This window comes from Adiantum capillus-veneris, chromosome 30 (assembly GCF_014529385.1).
Source record: "Adiantum capillus-veneris isolate H3 chromosome 30, ASM1452938v2, whole genome shotgun sequence".
Taxonomy (NCBI): domain Eukaryota; kingdom Viridiplantae; phylum Streptophyta; class Polypodiopsida; order Polypodiales; family Pteridaceae; genus Adiantum; species Adiantum capillus-veneris.
In genome coordinates this window covers 12,813,676-12,832,959 of record NC_140960.1, presented here as the reverse complement: position 1 = coordinate 12,832,959, position 19,284 = coordinate 12,813,676, and the positions used below count along the sequence as shown (strand labels likewise).

General features: G+C 42.1%; 1 protein-coding gene and 1 long non-coding RNA gene across 6 annotated transcripts in view; one reads left to right on the top strand and one right to left on the bottom strand.

Annotated features, from left to right (window-relative positions):
* The window catches only part of LOC147417560 (putative polygalacturonase At1g80170), a 31,672-nt gene extending 16,071 nt beyond the window's left edge, over positions 1 to 15,601 (top strand). Inside the window, exons 3-9 of one of the 4 annotated variants that reach the window (XM_086506570.1) lie at positions 3,470 to 3,631; positions 3,743 to 3,793; positions 3,888 to 4,095; positions 12,563 to 12,644; positions 12,732 to 12,819; positions 12,919 to 13,038; positions 15,334 to 15,601. In XM_086506570.1, the coding sequence (XP_086362696.1) occupies positions 3,470 to 3,631; positions 3,743 to 3,793; positions 3,888 to 4,095; positions 12,563 to 12,644; positions 12,732 to 12,819; positions 12,919 to 13,038; positions 15,334 to 15,558 (936 nt within the window). In that variant the 3' untranslated portion in view covers positions 15,559 to 15,601. Of the gene's footprint in view, positions 1 to 3,469; positions 3,632 to 3,742; positions 3,794 to 3,887; positions 4,096 to 12,562; positions 12,645 to 12,731; positions 12,841 to 12,918; positions 13,039 to 13,553; positions 14,664 to 15,333 lie in introns of those variants that run through there. The other 3 variants (XM_086506568.1, XM_086506569.1, XM_086506571.1) reach the window with 3 other exon arrangements.
* A 150-nt stretch (positions 15,602 to 15,751) lies between these two features.
* The window catches only part of LOC147417559 (uncharacterized), a 32,748-nt gene continuing 29,215 nt past the window's right edge, over positions 15,752 to 19,284 (bottom strand). The window contains exon 2 of one of the 2 annotated variants that reach the window (XR_015187242.1): positions 15,752 to 17,985. This is a non-coding gene — a long non-coding RNA (uncharacterized LOC147417559). The remainder of the gene's footprint in view (positions 17,986 to 19,284) is intronic. The other variant, XR_015187241.1, reaches the window with a different exon arrangement.

Here is a 19,284-nt window from a genome sequence, read left to right as displayed (position 1 = left end):
CCTTACGGGGTGAATTTCTTGTAGAGACTCTTGTGAGTCGAACAAAGGGTGCCAGGAAAATACACAAACTTGAACTCTGTTGAGCACTAGGGGACCCTTACATAGGACCTTAGCAACTGTAATAGCTTCCTTGAATCTAATTTCGAAAAAACCCTTGGCTAGGTAAGTTGCATGGTCGATTTCTCATGCCTGGTCAATAACATGTGTGCCTTACAACTAGTAGATCCATTCGTGTCGATTTGGGATCCTCCCAGTAAATCCAAAGATTAAAGTGAGTTTTGCTTGCATAGCTAACTGCTTCTTGATATCCCACTCTAAAATTTTCATTGTGATAGAGTCATTATCCAACAGGTCATTATACATTTTGTCCAAGTGATTCTCTTCTGACACTACAGTAGAATCTGCTTCACTCAAAGTTCTTGACATACCAACAAGCCCTAGTTTTAGTTGCCTCTTGACTTCCCTCAATTCCTAATCTAGTAGCTCTCTCTTTTTCCCGAGTATCTCTAAGGTAGACAGCGCCGAGAGGATCTCTAATGTCATATTCTTTGTCAATTTGTTTCAAGATGGGTTGTCAAAGGAATCCTGCTTCTGCCTATCCAGGTCCTCACTTGCTGTATCAGAATGATTAACCCCTTTCACAACATCCACAAAAGACACTCATGACCAAGCGTTTGAACTACTAGGATTCACGTGAATGGGACCTTGATTCTCATTAGCACGCACCGTCTCGATCATGTAGTCGTTCAGAGTTGGCCTACCTTGCATGGCTATGCCACCCTTTGAGCTCAGGGGGCATAGCCTTGAATCAACATCTAAACCATCACAGTAGGTTTGACTTGACCCATGCCAGTGCCTAACAGCCCTTTGCCATTCACTATTGCACCCTCCCCTCCACCGTCCTCTTGCATATCGGACATACCCCCGTTGGGGTTCAAGGCTATGAGAAGCCCTCCCAAATGGAAGGGAGCAAGGGTAATAGCCAATCAAACACAAGCACGTGAGAATCGAGCCCACGATTTGGACAAAACCCAACTCAAAAGGGTGCTTGAGGCAGCTCTAGGGCTTGATAATAAGTGCATAATGCTTGATAATTTTCATGGTAAGGGCATCTAGAAAGTGCTTGAAAATAATTACGCCAATAGCGCTTGATACAAAGCGCATTAAAGGCCAACAAAGCAAGACAGGGGCAGAAGGACATTGTAGGCAGGTACACAGAAGCCTAGACTCCCACTACACACTTGCAGCCCAACCAGCCTCCAGCAGAATCCAACAAAAGCATGAAACAAGCTTAGCCACTCCTAAACCCGCTCTCGTCATCCATCTATTTTGTGTACTAGTATGGTAAGCCGCCTCTGGCAGCCTCTCTCTCTCTCTCTCTCTCTCTCTCTCTCTCTCTCTCTCTCTCTCTCTCTCTCTCTCTCTCTCTCTCTCTCTCTCTCTCTCTCTCTCTCTCTCTCTCTCTCTCTCTCTCTCTCTCTCTCTCTCTCTCTCTCTCTCTCTCTCTCTCGTGCATGCGCACGTGCGTAGTCGTCAGGTCGTATGAGCTCCCCCCCCCCCCCCCCCCCCCCCCCCCCCCACACACACAAAAATCACAATCTCTCCCTCTCAGTGATGAAGGACGCTAATCCTAGCCTCAATATATTGTTGTAGACAAATACACCGTCGAAACTACAGGTTTCAAGTCACGTGTAAATTACACTCAAGTCCCCCTATTCTATAGGTGAAGATCAAGGCACCTTCGTACTCTTAACCCCCCGCTGGTTAGGCCCTCATTAATGGACAATCCTACATCTTTCCGAGTCATCCAATTCCGATCGTCGTCATCATCACCTACGATGACATCGATGTATTGTAGGATATGCATACAGAAGCGCGCAATCATCTGGTCGCATGAGCTCCCCCCCCCCAACAAAAATCACAATCTCTCCCTCTCACTGATGAAGGACGCTAATCCTAACCTTAATATATTCTAATCCTAACCTTGATATATTGTTGTAGGCAAATACAACGTCGAAACTACAGGTTTCAAGTCACCTGTAAACACCCAAGTCCCCCTATTCTATACACGAAGATCAAGGCACCTCCGTGCTCTTAACCCCCCGCCAGTTAGGCCCTCGTTAATGGGCAATCCTACATCTTTCTGAGTCATCCAATTTCGATCATCGTCATCATCACCTACAACGACATCGAAGTATTGTAGGTTGTGCATAGAGAAGCAGCCACGTTTGGATCCAGAAACTTATTGAGAGTTGCTGAAGTAGATTTCCAAAAGCTGTCGGCTTCTGAGGCAGCCTTGCCACCAAGCGTTCTTCAAGCTTCGTGGTTGCACGTGCAACACTAGAGCCTACCGGAGCACTGATTGGAAGTCCTCTCTCTCTCTCTCTCTCTCTCTCTCTCTCTCTCTCTCTCTCTCTCCCCCCCCCCTCCCAATCAAAGCACTGGAAGCAGTGTTCGGGAAAAATGTGTCTCAATTTAATATCGTGCCGCTTTCAATTTTAAAAATGTCGGTTGAGGGCAAGGGAAAAGGGAGAAATTATACCCCAAAATTAGAGGAAAATAGTGTAAAAACTCGAAGAAATTACCTAATTTTAAAAAAGTTCCTCTTGAAAAAATCAAGGAAAGGAATTTTGCATGTTTGGAAGATTGATTTTTCAAATGATTTTTCCCGAGCATTGGAAGTCGTCAAAATGTCATCTGTGTGTGTGTGTGTGTGTGTGTGTGTGTGTGTGTGTGTGTGTCATGCACAGCATTCTGTGTCTCTCTCTCGCTGCAAATGTCCGTTGACTCGCTGAGCACAGATGCATACCCGATACTGCACCAATGGGACAGACAAGTGGCACCTTCCGCAGGATTCTCTCTCTCTCTCTCTCTCTCTCTCTCTCTCTCTCTCTCTCACACACACACACACACACACACACACACAGAAATGCTGAGTCTTCAATGGGCAGCGCCAGCTACAATCTTCAACTTTTCGAGCGAGGACGCGCACACACTTGGGCCTCAATGATCGTACCTGGGTCTTGAGCCTTTTGACGTCCCGCAAGGAACACTCCCGTAGACTGCAATCTCTCTCTCTGTTTCTCTCTCTAAGCACGTTGAACACAGGCCCGACAGGCCACACTCGGCAGCCCCTCTCTCTCTCTCTCTCTCTCTCTCGCGTGCTTCTCTCACTTTTGATATGTAACCTTCATCTCGTAGATAGAGACACGTGTAAAGGGTTACTACCTCCGCCATATTATGTTAGTAGATGCTTATCAAAGTAGCTCTCTATTATTATCTTTATCCAACGACTTGAAGTAAGAGGGAAATTTCTATGTGTAGTTTATACAACTTGAGTTTGATTTAATGCATTTGCAAAGCAATTTGTTTTGGTGTGTAGAAATGTCTACCTGTTCACATAATAGCATGATATGTCGACCTCTTTTTTTTTTAATGCCACGGTTGTAATGACAAGTTCTTGCTCTAGGTGGAAGGACATATAATAGCGCCTAGAAATTTAGAAGCTTGGACATCCAAACAACAATATTGGTTGGAGTTTAAAAGTATGTATAACTTTACCATTAGCGGAAATGGGACGTTTAATGGACATGGTAAAACTTGGTGGTCGTGTGTGGAGAATAGAAGGAAGGTAGTTTGATCCCAACCCCAACCTACTAATTATGCATAGACTCAATTTCTTCTTCTTTTGTGCAAACCTAGTTTTGAATAACTAAGAATTTTGTGTTTCGTTTTGTGCTAGGGGCTTGCTTCTGCTGATCTTAAGTGTCAGCTCCCACCAAATGTAGGTGAAGTATGTTCGTAGGTGTAAATAAATCACTTTTCTTGATATGTTGCCTTACTTTTGTTGGTGATATCCCTAAGCAATTATGGAACTTGGTTTCTAGCTTTTGAGAATCGTGGGAAGCACCAATGTGGTTGTGGAAAACCTCAAATTTATCAATGCTCAAAGAACCCACATTGATATCTACTCATGCCATGGGGTGCAAGTTAGAGGCTTAACATTAAAATCTCCAAGTAGTAGCCCAAATACAGATGGAATTCACATACAAGGATCAACTTATGTAGACATACAAAACTGCAGCATGCAAACAGGTACATCAAAATAATTTTTGAAAAGTTCCAATTTTCTTTGTTACAAAAGCATAATCCACATTTATCTTGGCTATAAGCCTATTGTTCTCATGCTCTTCTTTTCTCTCTTAACTCTATATACACTAATGTAGGGATCCCTCTCGCTCTCTCTCTCTCTCTCCACCCTCTTAACCACACACAATTGCTTCTTCACAATTAGCTCAATTGGTTGCAAGAAAAACCATGACCCAAGATACACTCCCTCTTAGAGACCTCCTCCAATATGAGGAATATTATATAAAGGTTGTGTGCAAAGACTATGCTACACAAAAGCTGACAGACAAGCTGATTGGCCCATATTGCCACCACAAAGGCCTTCACCCTCCAATGAAGCCTAACACATGTTGAGATCTCTATCGTGATGTCTTAAAGTTTTTTATGTGGACAAGGATGAAAACTTTTCTAATCAACCACTTGCACTTTGAGCATTATTATTGTGTGTCTGTATTCTCTGTCTCTCTATGCTCTTGCTCTTGGCATAATTTAATCTTAATTGTCATCTCTCTAACCTTAACCCTAACACCATGATTAAGCTAAGGCTTCACCCTCCATAGCCTAACGTTAATCATTAGTGATTAGGGAGTACGCTTTCGCATTCACAACCCATTAAGCGGTATTAGAGCCGACGGTCCATACCTAGGTGTAACCAATCCGCTCTCCTAATAATCCTTCTCCCTAATTATTAGCATAGCTAATTAAGTTTGGGCAGGTTCTTGGCAATACCAATGAGCCACTACCCTTCTTGATTAGTGAGCTTTTGATTGGCGGTTTCAATAATTGTGTGTGTGTGTGTGTGTGTGTGTGTGTTCGTAATTTCTTGTGTGGTATTGTGTTTACTTTCAGTCGATTTTGCATTAGCATTGCTATCATGTATTATTTAATTGCTTGTGCAACTTATGTGTGTGCAAAGTCGTTGCTGAGAGCAATAGATTGAATATTCCCTTGCTTTAATCGGACCTTGCATGCCAAATTAATTAGGCAATTAAAATTCACAAATTGTCTGTGTGTATAGCCTTATGCACTAGCTTTAATTTGAACCCTTAACAACTAGATTTGGAGGTGATTAGCCACTCTAACCACTTGGCTAAAGTTGTGTGTGTGTGTGTGTGTGTGTGTGTGAGAGAGAGAAGCCCTGATATTACATGTTTTTATTGACCATTTTTTGTTCCATTCACAACTAAACACGTGGGGTAGTTGTCTTACTTTGTTAAAGTTGGAGCATTGCTGCCCACAAGGTTCAGAGGTCAAAACTCACCACGGATTTCGTGGAGAAAACCGAGACGGACTTGAAGTCAGTCTTCAAAGTTGAACTGGAGTGCCCGATTGGGTCCGCAAGAGCTTGTTCACATGGTGTTTCCATCATGCACCCTTTTCAACCCAAGCGGACGCCACAATCTGCACGACTTCCAATTAAATGCTTTTTTGGGTTCGTAGCTACCTGCCTTTCGCTATCCTAAGCCACCCTAAGCTCCTCCCAAGCATCCTTCTAAGAGCCTCTTACCTTTAGCCCAACCTTTCTCATGGGCTACACAATGAGCATCATCCATTGCTCCAAAGTGCTCGTTCCTACAAACTCGCTGCCTCCAAAATTTAAAGCCCTCAAGCTTGGAGCTCATTTCCACCTACAGAGGAACAGAAAAAGCTCAAGTTTTATAAGAGGAGACCCAACAAGTTTTCAAGAGGCCTTCAACAAGAAAGTTCAAAAGCATCACTAGCACCAAGCATTAGCAAAAAGCCGATTTTGATATGTATGTTGTATTTGTGTCCAAGAGCACTTTACACGGGTTCATGCACTGCCTACACACTAAGTGTAAGTAGTGCCTAAGTGTATGGTAAGAACGCCCATAATCACGAGCACACACATGAGCATTACACTTTACATGTACGTGTGTTTAACACCGTTGGCCATGAAGGCCTCATCCTTAACGCAATGGACCAATGAAGATAAAAAAGAAGAAGACGACAATGACGTGAAGATAAAGATGACAACAAACGACAACAACAAACAACTTTGCATATTTGAAGATGACATCAACAACACATCTGGCCTTCCGACATCGAGGCCACAATCAATAGCATCATTAATTAAGCTTGGGCACGTTCTTGGCAATATCAATGAGCCACTACCCTTCTTGATTAGTGAGATCTTGATAAGCGGCTTACCAATAATTGTGTGTGTGTGTGTGTGTACGCGTGCACGTGCGCACGCATAAATTTTGTTTCAATAAGTGTGCATTTTGTGTTCAATTTCAAACCACTTTGGCTCACCATTACTCTCATCAAAATTGACGTTGCATTTGACGTCTATGTGTGCATAAGGTGCTTCACAATGCCATTCTATAGAGCTCTCCTGTGCCTAAATCGAATGTCATTTGGATTGTCTAATAATCTCTTGAAGTTCTCCCTATTTTCAGCTTTTTTCATAGCCCGTCTAGTCTTTGGATTTGAGCATCATCAGTTTTCCTTAAACCCATTCCAAGATTAGGGGTGTGTGTGTGTGTGTGTGTGTAAGTAAGTGTGTGGGAGTCACCTTTTTTTTGTGAAGGTTTTCTTTACTTTAGGCTAACCGACAATTGGGGCAACGGTGGAAGAGGAAAATTCAGTTGACATTGTCGAAGCCTCGTGGGCGGATATTGAGAAAGCAATAAATCAAGCTAAAAGGAGTATCTCAGATCCATGAGTATCCTGCCTTCGTCATGGCACCTGCTACAATTTGGGTTCCTCATCATTGCCTGCATATGCTAGCCTTTGATTAATTTGCATCACATTTGGCACTTGGTTCTTTGTGGCAATAATATACTCGAGCCTGACACGCTATTTTGCTACGCACTACATCTTGTACAGACTCTCGTCTTGCTACTTAGCCAATTTGTGCTTTGCGACACACAAATCTCATGCTTTGTAGCGGGTTGCAGCAACAATTGGATCTCATGCCCGCAATTACCCACTTTTACTCTCATCACTTTTGTAGGCTAGTTTTTTGAGTGCATGCTAATGCTTGCAAGTTTTGGAGTCTGCAACAACAACTTCAAGGCCTCATCCCCACACACGGGTGCTCTCAAGGGGGAGCTCCAATTCCGAATCTGCACTCCAGGCCCCAGTTGTCTGAAACCTCAGATGCTTGCGGTCCACATCTCCTGCCTCGTTCGACAGCACAAAGTTCTACATTCTCTCCTTGGCAACGCCATTTGCTTCGTTGGTTTTCAATTAAAACCTCCAAAGGTATTAAGAGTCTTGTTCCCACGGAAGGCACCGAGCGCCAAGATTTTGATTTCCCTCTTTGAAGTGTTTGACATACTCCGTTTGGAGTTTCATGAGCCATCATTTACATACTTCTTATTGGAAGCACCTCACACGGATCAAGGGTTTAAAGGATTATTCGCATTTTATCACATTCATATGTATAAATCATATATGCGCGAAGCTCACATGGAAATTTATGTGCATATCCATGCTTTGGCATCTTTGCACACCTTTGTAAACGGGTTCAAACACTGCCTGCGCACCTAGTGTACGATAAGATCTCCCATCATCATGAGCACACACACACAAGCACCACACACAAAATGAATGAAATATATGAGTGCTTTGTAAAATTTTCTAGAAAGACCACGTTCTCAACAAATTGGACCAATGATCGACATCAACATAAAGATCACAACATGAACATGAAGAAGATGACAACAAACGACGACGGTGAAGAGGGCGACAACACCAACCCTACTTCATTTATGAATTAAACTTTATGACATGAATGATGTATTATCCTAGGTCATTAAAGAACTTATCTTAAGTCTCACTTGTGAACCATATGTTAGGGAATATAACGTAGCTAAGTAGATAATTGAGTAGTTTACTTAATGGAGAGAGGTAATATTCACACATGAGAGATTATAGAGTAGAGAGAGAGAGAGAGAGAGAGCACACATGATATACGTGGTTCACCCAATGTGGGCTATGTCCACGAGAAAGCAGCTACTCAATGGCTTTAGTACATCAAAACAAGAAGTGGATTACAAAGAGATTATACTCTTTTGGAGCTCCCTCCTTGCTTCACTCTCACCACCTCACATCAACTTCACAATGCACCACAATGCTTCACAATCCGTTTTTGTGTGTAGAAGAGGCCTTTTTTTATAGGCCAAAAGGGTTGCCCTCTCTCATGGGGACAACCATGTGTAGCCACCCTTGTGTTGACAAGTCCGACTTGGACTCTCCAAACGCGCCCATGTGTGGCCTCCCTTGAGAAAAAAAGTCCATTATGAAATCGGCCACCGGCTATTGACTTCCGCAACCGATCGACCACTTTCTGGCCATCATTCAGCCATAATATTTCGGTGAAAAGGAATATGCCGGTGAAAATTTTGGCTTTGGACGAGTGATTTTTCTTCACACACGATGGATTCTCCTCATAACGGGAACCTTACAAATGTGTTCTTTCAATACAAAAAATTACAAGGGATAAATCAGGCTTCATACTTAACACCATAGTGATGTATCCAATAGAGAACCACTATGATGAATCATGAGGCATTGAACCATGATGATGAATCATGTTGAATCAGGGTAGTTGAATCCTATAAACCTAGGATTATCTTATGACAAAATCAACACATTTGTATTTTGCCCTAAGCTTGGCTTAAGGGGGCGATTGTTAAGCTAAGCCCACACTTGTGGCACGACATGGAAAACATCCCTTGTATACTAGGATGGATAAATTGATGACATGGTCCAATAGAAAAAGGATGCAACCTCTCTAACGAATGGATATAAAGCACTAAGCATATTTGAGAGGCTATTTTCTAATCAATCTTTTCATTTTGAGTCCTATCCTTGTGTCTAAACTATCTCTCTCTCTCTCTATGCTCTTGCTTTTGGCATAATCTAACCCTAATCACCATCTCTCTAACACTAACCCTAACACCATGGTTAAGCTAAGGCTACACCCTCCATAGCCTAACGCTAATCATTAGTGATTAGTGTACTCCCTAATCATAGGGAGTACGCTTCCATATCAACTAACCCATCACTCTAGGGGAGGTACACTTTGATCCTACACCCAGTTGAAAATTCTCTAAGGAGGATGTTGTGACTTTGGTCTTACACTCAATTGACAATTCTCTGAAAGGACACCTTTTTATTTTGGGTGCTACATTTGACACTAACCGAAATGATGCCCATCTACACATGAACACATGGAATCTTTGTAAAACCCCAAGTTTGGCTTAAGGGGGCGTATGTTAAGGTAAGCCCAACTTATGGCACCATGTGGGAAATTCCTCTAGCCACCTAGGAAGAGATAATTGATGACATGGTCCAATAGCAAGAGGATGCAACTCATTTAGCCAATAATTGTAAAGCACCAAGTCTATATAGAGGCTACTTTCTAATCAATCACTTGCACTTTGAGAATTATCATTGTGTCTATACTCTCTCTCTCTCTCTCTCTCTCTCTCTCTCTCTCTCTCTCTCTGTGCTCTTGCTCTTGGCATAACCTAACCCTAATCGCCATCTCTCTAATCCTAACCCTAACTCCATGGTTAAGCTAGGGCTTCACCCTCCATAGCCTAACACTAATCATTGGTAATTAGGAAGTACGCTTTTGCATTCACAACCCATTAGAGTTAAGACTCTACATAAGAAAATATTTGGGCACATTAAGTGTCTCGCTCAATAGTCAAATGTAACAAGGGGTGAAAGCGGATACACTTTGCATTACACCCACCTAGCCAACTATTAATGATGTGTTAATAAATTTAGTGTGGGATACACATGACCAAATATGGATGTAATGGTACATTGTATTAAGAATTTTTATTAGTCACCATTTTAGTTTATTGATTCTTCATTTATTTTATCAATATTTGCTATAGTTTATAAGATAGTCTTAATGTCTTCTTGATTGACTATAATTGCAAACTTTCAAATATGGGTATATAAGAGTTCATGTCAGTTATAGATTTACACTTATAGAAGGGGCATTTTTATTCAATTTTTAGAAAAGTTTGCAAGTTTTTTAAGAAGGAAGGGTAGTTTAATTAGTCTTTAATTGCAGGTGATATAGAGGATTTTTTTTTACTCTTAAGAGCTTGATTTGAACTAACTCAAAATGAATACATGCAGACCCTAGCATATCCTTTGTACAAGGGTTTCCAACATATACAAAATATACACCTTGTGACCTAAAACATACCCCAACATTTTCGCAGCTTCACTATATTTTCGTCAAGGACATATCTTCTTCCTCTCTGCAAGACGCTTCCTCCTATTTGTAGAAAGCCATCCACAAGTTTCTAACACTAGTTCTACATGTAGTACTCCATTCTTTTTTGGAATAGTTGTTCATTCTTAAAAACCCAAATGGCTTTCAGGACTACAACTCTAACTATACAAAATTTATGTCCTCATATCTTCATTGTCCAAGCACCTGGAGCCAAGTGCTAGGTCTTGTCTCTACAGAATGGGGTACCTTACTAGCAACTCCCACTCTCTTGATCGCAGGATATCCCCATATAAGGTGGGATATGGTCTCAGGTTGCTGGTTGCATTTAATGCAGATTCCATCGTTAAGACCCCTCATTTTTGCCTTGTTTCCGGTGGTAGAAATCCATAAGGCATTTTCTCGAGGAAAACTTTATGCTCATCTTCACAATCAGAGTGCCATATGTTAGCCAAAACTTGGCTCCATTTGACCCTACTCCACATTTTGGTTCAAGTCTTGTTGAGATGTCCAATTCGCTACTCAAAGAAAGCCAACTTTTTATAAACACTCTTTGTCAAAGGAGAGGAGATCCAAGAGTCTACCTACAAGGACCTCTTCTTGAAGGGATAGGCTATTGCCCTCTTTCAATTTTTCAAGAGAGTGATATCCTCCTTCACAATGGTCCCCCAAGGTGCTAAAACCTTTGTTGTTAAGTCGTCTTCCAATCTTTGTCCAATAGAAATCAATATCAAGATCTTCTAAAATGGGGCCCCAAGGGGACCAATGCTTTTCCAATACCTGATCTCTTTGTCCCAAATGAGTGTGGAGATGGATTGGCAACATTTAGCAATGAATTTACCAATGAACCCTCCAAGCTCTAGCTGCACGCATATTAAGATTCTGCCACTTGCCCCCTCTAGACTTTAGATTTGCATTCATCACCATTTCCCTAGCCATATAGGCCTAGCTCTTGCTGGATTCAACCAAGGTCTGAAACAATCTTTCACAAAGGGCCTCGCTATGAATGGCAAGTTTGAGAGTTCCCAAGCCTCCTTGATTCCTCAGCTTGGCCATGGCCTCCCATTTACCTCATTGCCACAACTTGCTTCCAGTTAGTCTGTTTCTCCATAGGAATTCATTGATGGGCTTGAGGAATGCCTTCTAGTTCCTTTGAGATAATTAGAGGAAAGGAGAGGCAAAGGTGATGTAAAGAATTAGGAAGGTGTTGATGATTCCTTCTCGAGGCAATGAAACAGGAGCAGGATAAATTCATGGGACGGATGGTAGGCTCTCTTCCTACTTCCAAGCATCCCATAGCAAAATCATTCCGTTAATGATTGACCAAGACCTCAAGACCAAGGTACTTTAATCTCTCTTCAAGGGGCTCTTTGTTACACACAACGCATGGCTTATCCTCATTGAGAGTTTTCACAAGCCTTTGTTTTGGAGTCATTTGCAATCATCCCACTATGTAAGAAATTTTTTTCCAAGACAATCATAAGCTTTTGTGTATCTTCTAAAATATGGGCCAGAAGCACTACATCATCCATATACAACACAAGCATGATCACCACATACCCAATGGTCACCTCTTCAATGCCTTCTTGTTGCATAAACCCAATGGTCTCTACCATGACAAAGTGAAAGATAAGGAAGAGACAAAGATGAGAGGAGGCATGTCTGCTTATCAACTAACAACGACAAGACAAGGACACTAAAAGCATATGTAGGGGGCATTATGAGAATGGTAGACATATGACAAGATCCAACTTTAATATGACAAAGTAAATCCTAGGGACCAAATTTTTTGGACCCTAGGATGTTGATGGTCATTATGAGAATGGTACATGATAAAGGAAACCATAGTCACCCATCCCAATAGTGTCAGGATGTAGCAAGCTTCACTGAGAGATTTCAACAACTACTCTAGCCATCTAGAATCCAAAGTCTTTAGCGGATGGAGACCTCACCAAAAGGCTAGACATGCTTTACTTAAAAATTTTGTGCATGTAACCACTTTATAGGGACCTTTGGTCTAAACAATTAGGAACATTTACACCCCCTGTCTCTCCCTGCTCTCTCTCTCTCTCTCTCTCTCTCTCTCTCACTCTCATTATGAGGTATGCTCGCCAGTACTTAATTTTTTTCTTAAAAGCAAATACAAAAGATCTATTGATTTCTACTTTATACTATTGATTATTAATGAAAAGCTAATTTATTTGTTAGGGGATGATTGTATTTCAATTGGACGTAGCTCTTTCAATGTGACAGTGAAAAACATAAATTGTGGACCAGGACATGGCATTAGGTGAGGTGATGTGAAAGCATTTAGATTAATTTACCTCAAGATTTCTCCTCCCACCCAAATTCAGCTTCCAATGCATGCGCATAACAGTGTGGGCAGCCTTGGAAAGCATCATTCACACGATGAAGTATCAAATATCTCAGTGAGCGAGGCCCTCATAGCCTCTACACGTTATGGGGTTCGTATCAAGACATGGCAGGTATCTCACCGCAATGTTTCTTCGGACATGTTTTTCGTTTTGCATAGACCTAAAAGCTCCCTTGGCAATGGAATGTAGGGTGGACTTGGATTTGTTCAATCCATAAGTTTTCAAAACATAACAATGTACCAAGTACGCAAGCCCATTTTGATTGACCAATTTTATTGTACAAAGGAAGATGAACCATGCTTAAATATGGTGAGTTTCAACATATTACCTAATTCATGTCCTCTCTCTCTCTCTCTCTCTCTCTCTCTCTCTCTCTCTCTCTCTCTCTCTCTCTCTCACACACACACACACGGCTCCCTTTGCTTGTTGCCTCCATGTGCAAGCATGCGTGAATCCCAGGTTCGTATGTGCGGCTATCGGTTACATCCCCCACATGTATGTACACACACACAAGCTGGTGGAGAATTCGAGGGGAAATTCCAATTTCAATAATTTAGCTCCTCCTTGATATAACCAACCCTTGTCCCACGACGGTTGGTACAAAGCCATCTCCTTTTGCTTTTTTAACTAATGATTATGAGCTCTTATCACCAATTCTTAGTCATTTTAATCAAATATGCAATGCACACAATGGAGAGTACTATTGGTGGAAGCTATTTATGTATGGAAATAGGGTTGGCTTTTGTGTGTCTCATTAGGGGAGGACCCATTTTGTTTTCATAGAATCACCGGAGATCCTTGTTTTTGACGTGAAGTCGATGCAGGACTGGCTAATGCCATGTGTTCTTGCCAAATGGCTCTACGCCACACGATGACACGTGGCATGGAAGGCAGCACAGGGCCAAGTGCATGGCTGCGTGGGGACAGGAGCCGAGGCAACAAGAGCAACGTACACACAGAGATCCTCGTCTATAACTGACATGGGAGGAGAGTGAAGTGATCGACGGCACGGGCTCCTTATCAGCAGCGCGCGTGATTTGGACCGTCAAATCGACGCAACACCCAAAAATGCTTAGATGCAGTGGAATAGCTCATCCCAAAAAACTTATATGCAGTGGAATAGCTCATCCAGAATGGGCAAAGCCAAAGAGGGATTTATTCCTTTCAATCCAAATATGCCAGAGAAAAGTACTCCTCAGGCAGGTCCATAGGGGGACATCCATAAAACTACATTCTCCCAAAAGCAAAGAAGTTAAGCAGGGAGAGATCAACATTGCAACCAAGCCTTAAGCGCCTGGTTGGATTTGCAATTAACAAAGAGGTGTGTTAAAGATTCTTCATGCACCTTGCACCTGGGACAAATTCCATTGAGACTCCAATTCTTTTAGCCTTGGATCCTGTCCATACTCCTTAGTGTAAGATAAGCCACAAAAGGCAGCTATGCTCTATGGCAAAGGGAAAAGCGCAAATACACTTAAATTTGTACTCCCATTGTTTTGCATTCGAGGATAATTTCCATTTATGGTTAAGCTTCCTAATGAGAAGTGGGTCCATCCTGACAACTGTATCCTTAGACAAGTAGATATTCTTGTGGATCTAAGGTATAGAAACAGGAAAACTTCTAGCACAGCACTGAAATTTAGCCTGGAATTTTTTATACCTCTCTACAACCAAGGCAGCACATCTATGAGAAATATGGTACTCCTAGCAGATCTCCTCTGTAGTGAGCCATTTCCCTTCCTTGTATACATCTTTCCAACACCTGATTCCAACTTTGAAACATTTGTGTGAGCTCCTAGATAGCTGCCAATCCACAGTCTAGCTAAAGCGGTTGTTGTTGTTGCCATCAAACTACATGCTGAGAGTCAAACTATTATCTTGTAACACAATATGATGCAACAAGACGGGAGAGAGAGAGAGAGAGAGCTCTTACTCACCATGTAAACTCAAGCGGTAATATCTTGTTATCCGTACTTCACATAAGCACAACATGTTCTCAACCCCTATTTCCATAATCAGCACAAAAACAAAAAACATGGTATGAGCCTCTATGAGGTCAAGGGATACTAAAAGCTGATGGGCCACACACATGAGCACACCCACCATCCACCCTGCACTAGAATGTTGAAACATAGAACTGGAAGAGGATGCCCAGGGTATCCCAAAACAACATAAAAGCATGACTATTACATGTACCTTGTGTGTGTGTGTGTGTGTGTGTGTGTGTGTGTGTGTGTGTGTGTAGTTGCTCTCATGGTCTCAGCACAACCACAAGTGTAAGTGGATGAATGATTTTGTAGAGTACACAATAAAACTATGCATCTATACTGTGCCAAGTACTCAAACAAATGGATTTTAGTGAACATGTTCACACAAGCATGCATGCTTACTAAGGCATTTAACCAACCCCTTTGTGTTACAATCTACATTGAAGGTATGCTTATTTCTATTACAAAAAAATAAACAGTTCAGTGCACAAAGTACTGACTGGTGAAATTAGGCCACTTAATAATAAGCAACTCAATAATACTTAACTGTTATGGATTGTGAAGCCCAACTCTTGGTTAGTATGTTTCTGATAAGCTAACTACCTTGTTTTTGTAGACAACAACCATCAAAGTGCGCGATGTTTTGTTTAGAAACATCACAGGAACCTCTTCAACAAAAGATACAATTTCCTTTTTGTGTGACAAAAATTCTGCATGTCAGAATATTACTCTAGACAATGTAAATATAACAAGTGCAAGTAGGATACAAGGTAAAGCCATTTGCATTAATGCAAATGGACTTGGGCTTAACTTGATCAATCCACCGGGGTGCTTTCAATAATTGTAAATTGGTGAATGGAAAGCGATCATTAATGTTTCTTTCATATTTATTTTGATTAATATTCACTTTGAAGTCATTTATAGCAACGCATGTGTGTACTGGCTACATGAGTGTGTTAAGTGGTCCTGGTATGTTGCTATTCATCAGTGAAAATCAATCATCTGTGGCACAGAATGACTCACAATGCACTTACTATCTTTACCAAGATATACCGTTACGTATTTTTTATTTCTTTTCTGATATATTGACAGTCAATTTATTTACCCCCCCCCCCCAAAGAGAAACTCGCCTTACTTCTTCCTTGTCCCTTTGGCCCCTTCAGGCCTTGGACCAGCACTGCCTTTCTTTCCACAATGCACAAGCATTTTCTTTTGATTCTTGCACCTCCATCCTTGCTCAATGTTCCCTTAGCAATACAACAGTGCTTTAACTCTTGTGTATGACTCCCTTGCCTTTAACTTACTCAAGCAAGATTAAACACTTTGATTGACAGCATAATACACCTTTCATGTTCTCCTCATCACCACTATTGACAGGATTACACAACTATTTAGCAGAGAGCAGACCGCTCATTGACGGCTACTGGATTCAAAAAAATTAGGATCTATTGCATCATAATAGTACTGTCCCATTTTGGAAATGCTGCCACCTCAACGGCACATGTAGTTCTTGAGGTTGATTTTACATTCTTTGCCAAGTTAATATAACCTCTCTACTCACAATTGTAAGTATGGGAAAAAAAAAAGGATTACACAACTATTGCAAGTTACGTTTATTATGCTGACAACCTTGGCGATCTCATAGGTTCTTTTATCAAAGTTGATCAGATTGCACGACTTAACTATTTGCAATCTGACAATTTACTTGCATTTAAAGGGAAACTGTTAGCAATGGTAGCAAAGCTTTGTAGCATGCAAAGCAAATTTATGAGAGAGAGAGAGAGAGAGAGAGAGAGAGAGAGAGAGAGAACCTTGAAATATTGAGTAAAGAGAGAAATAGTTAGGTGGAGAAATACTTGAGTTTTCATAAGAGAGAGGCCCCACCCTGCTAGGCTCTTGGGATGCTGAGTTTCTTAATGAAGTGCACCCCACCTCGCATACATGTCGAGCAAGGTAGTGCCAAGCACGATGTTTTCTTTCAACAACCCCTGACTAGCAATATTATCATGAATTCTTTTGCCCATAACATCTTGTGTAATGCCACATGCCTTCAAGGTGCAATGTATTTGATTGCATTTGGAGAGATGCCCTCTCTCTGCATCTGCTGAAAACAGCCCAGAGCTTCCTGTTGACCCTGACCCTTGCCTTCAGATGCCAGCGTATGTGATTGCATCTTGAGTGAGAACCCTCGCTTTGCATCCGCCAAAAACAATCAAGAGCTTCTTGGCCCTACCCAAGTTGGGCATATCTTGCAATTAGTGCATTCCAGGAGACGACATCCCGGGCAGGAAGCTTCTTAAGCACTTTTTGTGCTTTATGAAGGGCACCACATTTGGCATGCATGTCGACCAAGCAAGTGCCAAACGTATGTGATTGCATCTGCAGAGACACCCTTGCTTCGCATCCACCGAAAACAGCACAGAGCTTCTTAGTCCTGCCCAAGTTGGGCATATCCCGCGATCAGTGCATTCCAAAAGACGATATCTTGGACACGAAGCTCCTCAAGCACTTGTTGCGCTCTATAAAGTGCACCACATTTGTCATACATATCGACCAAGGTAGTGCCAAGCATGACGTTTTCTTTCAACAACCACTAATTAACAATATTTTCGTGAATTCTTTTGGCCATATCAGCATATTGGGCATATCCCACAATTAGTGCATTCCAAGAGCCGACATCCCGGACATGATTGCCAGTGTACGTGATTGCATTTGGAGAGATGCCCTCACTCTGCATCTGCCAAAAAACAGCAGAGCTTCCTCACCCTGACCCTTGCCTTCCAAGTGCAAGTGTATGTGATTGCATCTAGAGAGACCCTCTGTCACAAACTGATGACGTGGTGGTACTGCCCGGATAGAGAGGCTGACATGGAGAGCAGACTCTACGAACGTCTGCATATCGCACTCCTCGCTTCTAAGGTTCGTTGGAGGTGGCATGTTGACGTGGCAGCTGTACGGACTGCCGCATTTTTCGTTGACATGCCATGTGGACAATAGTACGGATTTCCGGAAATTACGCTAGCAGCTTTTGGGCCAGTAGCTTTTGAGTTTATTGGTTTTATACTAACTGCTTTTGGGGCTCTGCTTTTGGCATCCCTTGTAAATTTATAAGAGCCCTTGGGGCCTCACTCTTCAGGGCATCTGGACGCAAAGTCTGAGAGCAGAAGTCGAGCAGAGGTCCCTCGAGAGTTGTACTTCGCAATGATTAATGAAAAAGAAATATCGACAGGGGCGCCAGACTTGGGGGCCAATACCTCTGGGCACGGAACTACGCCGGGCCATGTCGACTCTCTCTCTCTCTCTCTCTCTCTCTCTCTCTCTCTCTCTCACACACACACACACACACACACATACACACACACTCAATTGATGTTCCGTAAATTCACATAAGTTCTTACGGAGAATCTGACACAGAAAAATTGAAATCTTGCATGGGAACTGAAGAGAGGAATGAAGATTTAAAAAAATTCTCGGCAGAAAAGTTTGCCAAAACATAGTAAACGTCACTTGCAAGTTGGCATATGTGTGAACAGATTGATTAAGTACTCTAGAGACCCGAGATTGGTGAAACACCTGAAGAATTACCCGATTGATGAGATTTACTCGAGATGGCATAAGGCCATTGATTCTCATCTCAAGTCAGGAGGAAAGCTGGAAGGACAGACGAGTGCAGACAAGGAGAACTTGTACTCGCAGAAAGAGATGGACAAGAACTCTTGAAGAGAAGAATGAACAAGAGGACCACCAAAAGATAAGCGAGAGCGTTACAGAGCAGCAGCCGAGTACGAAAGAAAAGAAAAGACAAAAGCAAGACTGGTACCAAATTTCGTGTGGACCACCGACCTTGATCAAATGAACGAAAATACCGAATTTTGCACAACATGGGGCAAAGTGCGAGACCAGGAAGCCCTCATCTTCTTTGATAGAGGAGCCAAGGCCAACTTCATTTCACTTGAACTGGCGGCTCGACTTGGAATTACGTCCGACTGGCTGGGGCCACAGGTAGAGACAGTTCTAGCGACACCAAGACGGAATGTTGCCATCACACCGGTCATTGGCAAACTTCGTTTGCATTGTCAGGGGCATTTAGGGCATGAGGACTTTTATATTATGCCTTTGAAAGGGTGTGATGTCCTCCCTAGCACTCAATTTTTCTTTCAAAGTGTAAAAAGAAGTCACTTTTGTTGATCCCCATGTAAAAAGGACTCCCTTTTGAATCAGTAAATGCAAAGGTGAAGCGATCTCTACAAACTTTCGAATGAACCGCCGATAATATGAGTACAAGCCCTGATAAGCTTCGAACCTCATGAACATTCTTCAAATCACGCCAATAACAAATAATCTCAATTTTGGCCGGGTCCATGCCCTCTCCAAGTTGGGCATATCCCACAATCAATACATTCCAAGAGATGACATCCCGAACAAGAAGCTCCTCAAGCACTTTTTGTGCTTCATGAAGTGCACATCTGGCACACATGTCGACCAAGGCAGTGCCAAGCACGACGTTTTCTTTCAACAACCACTCACTAACAATATTGTCATGAATTCTTTTGCTCATATCGGCATC